Source organism: Typopeltis vanoorti, chromosome 10 (genome assembly GCF_054136105.1).
Source record: "Typopeltis vanoorti isolate ZY-2024b chromosome 10, IOZ_Tvanoo_1.0, whole genome shotgun sequence".
In the NCBI taxonomy this organism is placed as follows: Eukaryota; Metazoa; Arthropoda; class Arachnida; order Uropygi; family Thelyphonidae; genus Typopeltis; species Typopeltis vanoorti.
In genome coordinates, this window is record NC_143558.1 from 110,104,206 (window position 1) to 110,110,205 (window position 6,000).

Below are 6,000 nucleotides of genomic sequence, written 5' to 3' on the forward strand. Positions count from 1 at the left end.
TTAACAGAAGAATGAAATTAATATTATAAGGCCACATTCAGATATCTATGAGTTGCGTGGAAAACAAAATTATGACAAGAGAAGGGTTTCAAAAGGTTTTACTATTTAAGTTTTCAGTCCATAGTACCAGCATATTTTTTCTCTTCTATAATCCTAGTATCGCATTATATACAATGACAGACTCAACAAGATTAAAATATAAATATAAAAATAAAAATACTAGCCTAGTTGGCTGAGTGGTTAGCATATTCACTCCCTAGCCAAAAGGCTGTGGATTCAAATCCCAGCATGGGCATGGATGTTTGTGATTGTCTGCGAAAATAGTAGTGGTAATAATAAAATTCGAAGTCTGAAGGCAATCATTTCAATTTACAAAGTATGACATTATGTATTGTACATTATTATTATTATTACATGACACCTCCAGGGAGTCCAAAGACTCATCAAGGGAGGGCACCAGCTCCACAATTCTCCATCTTCACCACTTGTGTCCATAAACTACAATTACTTTCATCATCTACACCAACGCCATCTACCGCTAACCACTACCACTAGCATTTTCACAGATAATCACAACATCCCTGCCCATGGCGGGATTCAAACCTGCAGCCTTTTGGCTGCAGAGAGGATACACTAACCACTTGGCCAACCAGGCTGATATTTCTATATTTTAATCTTTGAGTTTGTCATTGTATGCAATGCAATCCTAGGATTATTAAAAAATAAAAAATATGCTGGTATTATGGACTGAAAACTTAAATAGTAAGACCATTGAAACTCTTCTCTTGTCATAATTTTGTTTTCCATACAACTCATAGATATTTAAATGTGGCCTTAAAATATTAATCTCATTCTTCTGTTAGCAACTGTGAAAAAGAGATTACTAATGTTTAGTGCATGTATCATACATATACCTTATTTTACTTCTACAGTAAAGAAAGTTTGAAATGACAGTATATTTGCAGAATTGTCTTGTTTATACTGAAGGTGAAGGCATTTTTTAACCAGTCTGATGGTTAATACTCAGTCTAATTAACTACCAAAATTATCTTAAAGAGTTAAAATACAGACCCACATACACTTCATACCTAACGTTGACTTTATTTCTGGTCACAATGCACTTATATTAAAGGCCTCATGATATCAGAATCATTCATAGCCTATGTATAACTTCTTGAAATTGTTATGGCACTTAACTCAGGATTAACTTATATATATGAATCCTATTCACAAAAGGTCATAATTGAAACATCATAAATTAGTACCTTGGGTGGACCAAGAATTAGATAATCCAGAATGTCATCTGCTTATGAGACCAAACATGGAACATTTTCAAACTGCTTCAGACCTCCAGTAAACAAGATATGGTCTCACACCATATGATTAAAATCATACAACCTAAAGAGTCCACGCAGTTAGCCTAGTGGTTGTGCACTTCACAACCATATGCTTGAGAAAGGAGTGAAAGGAGTTTAAGGATCTTTCTCAGACATAGCCAAGTTAGCTGGTCTTGGGTGAAGATAACAGAGTTTTTCTGCCCAATTTACCTGGGGTTTTCTTCCCACAAGCAGGCAAACTGGCCCTATGAACACATGCAGCTACAGCCATAGAACATACTGAGAGGCATAGGGCTAGTCACCTTATCCTCAGAATGGGTCTGACTTAGAAAGGCTTAAGATAGCTCTGTAACCGGTCAGCAGGCCTAACATATAGAAGAGAGAAGAAGAAGGACAACCTAAAGACATTCAAACATAGTGGGTCCTTCCCACTGTGTCTGGATGACATACTATCAGTGGAGTATCCAACTGATGTTCATGTGAGCATATAATTTTAATACCTTTCAATATCTGATATTAAGCCAAATTATGTAAAATATCATTCTGCATAATTTATGCAAAAATAAAATTGTATATTTTAAATCAAATGAATTAATTTTTAGAAAAAGATCTCAAATGTCAAATTTTGTCACAATCAAGCCACTTATAACACTTTTGTGATAAAATATTTAATTAGCATTGCTTAATCCTTTATATATACATAAAGCTGTTCTAATTAAGTATATGGTGGCCATAAAATAATTTTCCCTCTTTGGAGGCATCTGTAGCTAAAACCAATAAACAGAATGAGACCAAATTTTATATTGAGACTTTTGAAGGCATAGGGAGATGATTTCCATGAAAAAAAGATTTAGTACCAAAGGTCACTGATATGGGGAAATTTTTGAACTGGCAGAGCCGAAAGCAGTCAAACGCAGGTAAAAAGGATTATCCAAATTTTATTGTGCATACGTGACAGCAGCACCACCAATTCCACTTAAAAAGAGATTGGGAACGTTCAGACAGTTATTCGAATGACTGTCGAGTTATCAGTCACTTCTTTCTGATAGCATGCTGCCTCGATCCCCGGACATCACTTCATGTGACTTTTGGCTGTGCGGGGTATTTGAAATCCATTGTGTATGTTGGTGGCGTTCCCACTTGCATGTCTTGAAAGAGAACGTAAAACAGGCTGTTATGAACATCCAATCTGACACCTTACGCTCAGCTGTAGAGCATGTCACACACCGGATGCAATTTGTTGTACACAAGAAAGGTCGGCATATTGAAAATCGTGTATGTGGTCCAGGGGACCCTGATTCTGATGAATAAAACATTATTTCCTGAAAATTCAATCACTACATCAATTTCTGTGTCTCTCGCAAGTTATTGTTTTAGTTTAATTATTATTATCATTGTAACGCACCACATATCCAGCTGGAATGAGTGACGCAGCTGTCGCTTACACTGTCGAAATGTTATTATTCCATTTTATCTGCCTTTAATGTAATTATCTGCTTGTTTTCGACTCCGCCAGCGCCAAAATTTCCCCTATCGGCAACTTTTGGTAATAATCTTTTTTTCACGGAAATCATCTCCCTGTGCCTTCAAAAGTCTCAATATATATAATTTGGTCTTATTCTGTTTATTGATTTTAGCTACAGATGCCTCCAAAGAAGGAAAGTTATTTTATGGCCACCCTGTATTTTACACAAAAATGATTCATTGCATTTCTCTTGCATGTTTCCTGCTGGTGATAAAAACAATAAATTTAATATAGTGCAATTATATTTTGTTGCAAAATAGATAAGTCATGTAACAAAATATAAATAAAAGTCATCTGAAAAGGAATGCTGAAATAATAAATGAAGTTGATTTTCATTATTAAAAAAAAAGTTTTTGTTGTCCACTATTTTTCTGCTATTCAAACTGCAAATGCAGTAAGAGCCTTGTTACTTATGTGAAGCATATATGTGAAATGTAAAAGTGGCTTCAAATCAGAAATGTGAAAGTGAAGTTACTTGAATATTTGAAGTTACTTATGTAAAATACTTATCATTAAATTGTATATTTATGGCCATTAAATGAATACTGACAGTATTATGTTAAATTATCAGTAATCAGATCATTTCCCATTTTGTCTTACATGTTAGGTTCGAAGCAACTCTGCTTGTTTTGAAACTTAATTTATGCTTTGATAAGGCCCTCAATCCTACCTGCACTGATATATTATAACAGCCAATTGCATGTGTTATAGCCAGTATGTTCATTTTGAGGGATGAAAACCTTCCACTCCCATATAAAAACTCACCTTCAAATGAAAATTCCTGATAAAGGTTCTTTGCTTTCTTGACAGGATTCTAACCAGGTCTTTCCAACTAAAGTGCATCATCAAAACCAGCTGATTTATAGAAGTTCATTAGTAATTAATCATAAACATAAAGGAATTAATCACATTTCAGACAATTAGGCTCAAAGTGCATAAAATATACACCGAATTCATCTGATAAGGTAGGTTCAATCTTGCTTGGGCATACCAATGCCAACAGTGTTTATTTTGGTAAATTATAGAGACTATAACTGTGTTAGGAATAATTACTTATGAATCGTGTTAAGAATAATTAACACAATTGTTGTCTCCATAACTTACTGAAATGAATGCTGATCGCTGTGTAACACTAAAGGAAAGAATGCCAACAGTGTGTTGAACAAGTTCAAAGCAACTCATATTTTTAATTTAAATCATTAAAGGGTATAGTGAAGCTACGAACTGATGATTATCACTTGTTTTACCATCCCCCCCCCTAAACATACCCACGACAAATACAAAAACCCGGAACTTACATTTATTTTTTATTTACAATCACTTTAATAAAAGTAATCAAATTCACAAGTCATATAAGTTCCTCAAAAATAAAGAACTCCTGCAGCTTTGGAAAGGAGCATAATTGATCTAGGTTGAAAATATTTTGACTAAAGGAGTTCACTCAAGTAAAATGAGTAAAACTATACCTCATATGCATGTAACTCATATGCAAGTTTCCTAAGTGGGCAGTATTTCTGGGTGATAACAGGGCTACAGTTGGTACAGTGACGAAAGTCCAAGCCTCTGAAACCAGAGCCAGATTGTTCAGGCTTCCTCTGATAGCTACTATCAATGGGGTAAGAAAATAAGCAAACATTTCACTACTACCTAATCATAATGATAATGTTGAAAAGTATAAATAATGTCGTAGTGATGCTATTATCGTTTATCGTTCTTCTATCAATGTTGTGTTTAAACAAAATACATATGATTATGTAAGTAAAAAAAAAAAAAAGTAAACCATACAAGGGTTGTAGTTCTGCAACTTGGAGGGGGGAAAAGTAGTCATCTTGGCGTATGCGAGAGAGAAAGGGTTCGAGTAATTGCAAAAGTAAAATTATAAAAGTGTCCTGAATTAAATGCATCAATGAACTTAACGTTCACGTGGGCAGAGACGGGATGAAAATTTATGTGGTCCCATTCTAACCGTTAATAAAAAACATTAAAAGAATTCAAATATCTTACATGCAGTAACTGAATAACTTTCTTAAGAATATGATGCAGCGTGCATACAGTGCATCATCTTACAACGTTTATGTGTAATTCGTCTAAAGTAATACACTGATAAATGCTCGAAACCTACAGCAAGTTTTTCTGCGTGAGTCGACATCCCACGACGATGACCTCTTCAGTCCTCTGAACGACCTTGACTCGATAATGTACTCTATCACACAAACTGGAGCATGCGAGATAATCAAGAATGTTGTAACAGACGAACAAAGTTAGGGCTCTGGAAAAGGCAATAAAAAAAAACGTAACATATATGCATAGACACGCGCACACTAAAATGTATAGTGTGTTATAAAAAAGTAAATAATCATATTTGCGCCCTTCGATTGGAATAGGCCTAGGTTCGATTCTCGTCGCGACGGGAGGAATCTTTATCTGGTCGATTTCAATCGAAGGTGAGTTAGCCGATCTCATATGGAGGTAGCAGGGTTTTTTCTCCCGGAAACTCGGGTTTTTCATCCCGCATACATACAAATCGGCCCATCAGAACACACGCAATTTACAGACAAAAATTACTAGTTGTGGTGGTGTTGGAAGTGGGCGGTAGATGGCGTTGATGGAGATGATTCGTAGTAGAGGTTAGGTGTAGAGAGAATTGTAGATGTCCTCCCACGATGAGTCTTCGGACTCCTTGGAGGTATCAGGAATAATAATAATAATAATAATATTGCACGAATGCTAAAACAAGCACTTCACCTTTGCATATCGGTACCATATTTGCAAATCTCGAAACAGGTGCACATACTAAATGACGTACAATTACATTTGTTAGTACCATGCAACATCGTAAATGTTGCAGAATTACCAGTAATCTACGGAAACGTAAAGTGCATAAGTACTTTTGACGACTAATTCTGATCTGTGAACATATATACAATCAAGTAAAAGCTAATATAGGTACTGGTCGGAAACAAATGAGCGTGTATTCCATGACTGGCATGTATGTTCACATTGATAAAACCCAGAGCTTTCTATCGTAATATGTCAAAGTAGTATAAATATATGAATATTCGTCACTTTAAGATGTATATATTTATACTATCTAAAGAAAATTTGGTCCAACCAAGGACTGTTCAGTAGAAACCTAAA

The 6,000-nt window shown here is 35.1% G+C and overlaps 1 protein-coding gene across 1 annotated transcript in view; it reads right to left on the reverse strand.

The window, feature by feature from the left end:
• Window positions 1-5,551, reverse strand: part of UGP (UDP-glucose pyrophosphorylase) — a 243,987-nt gene extending 238,436 nt beyond the window's left edge. Inside the window, exon 1 of the mRNA XM_090398780.1 lies at window positions 4,985-5,551. Within this exon, the coding sequence (XP_090254906.1) occupies window positions 4,985-5,011 (27 nt within the window). The 5' untranslated portion in view covers window positions 5,012-5,551. The remainder of the gene's footprint in view (window positions 1-4,984) is intronic.
• Between the last annotated feature and the right edge of the window lie 449 nt (window positions 5,552-6,000).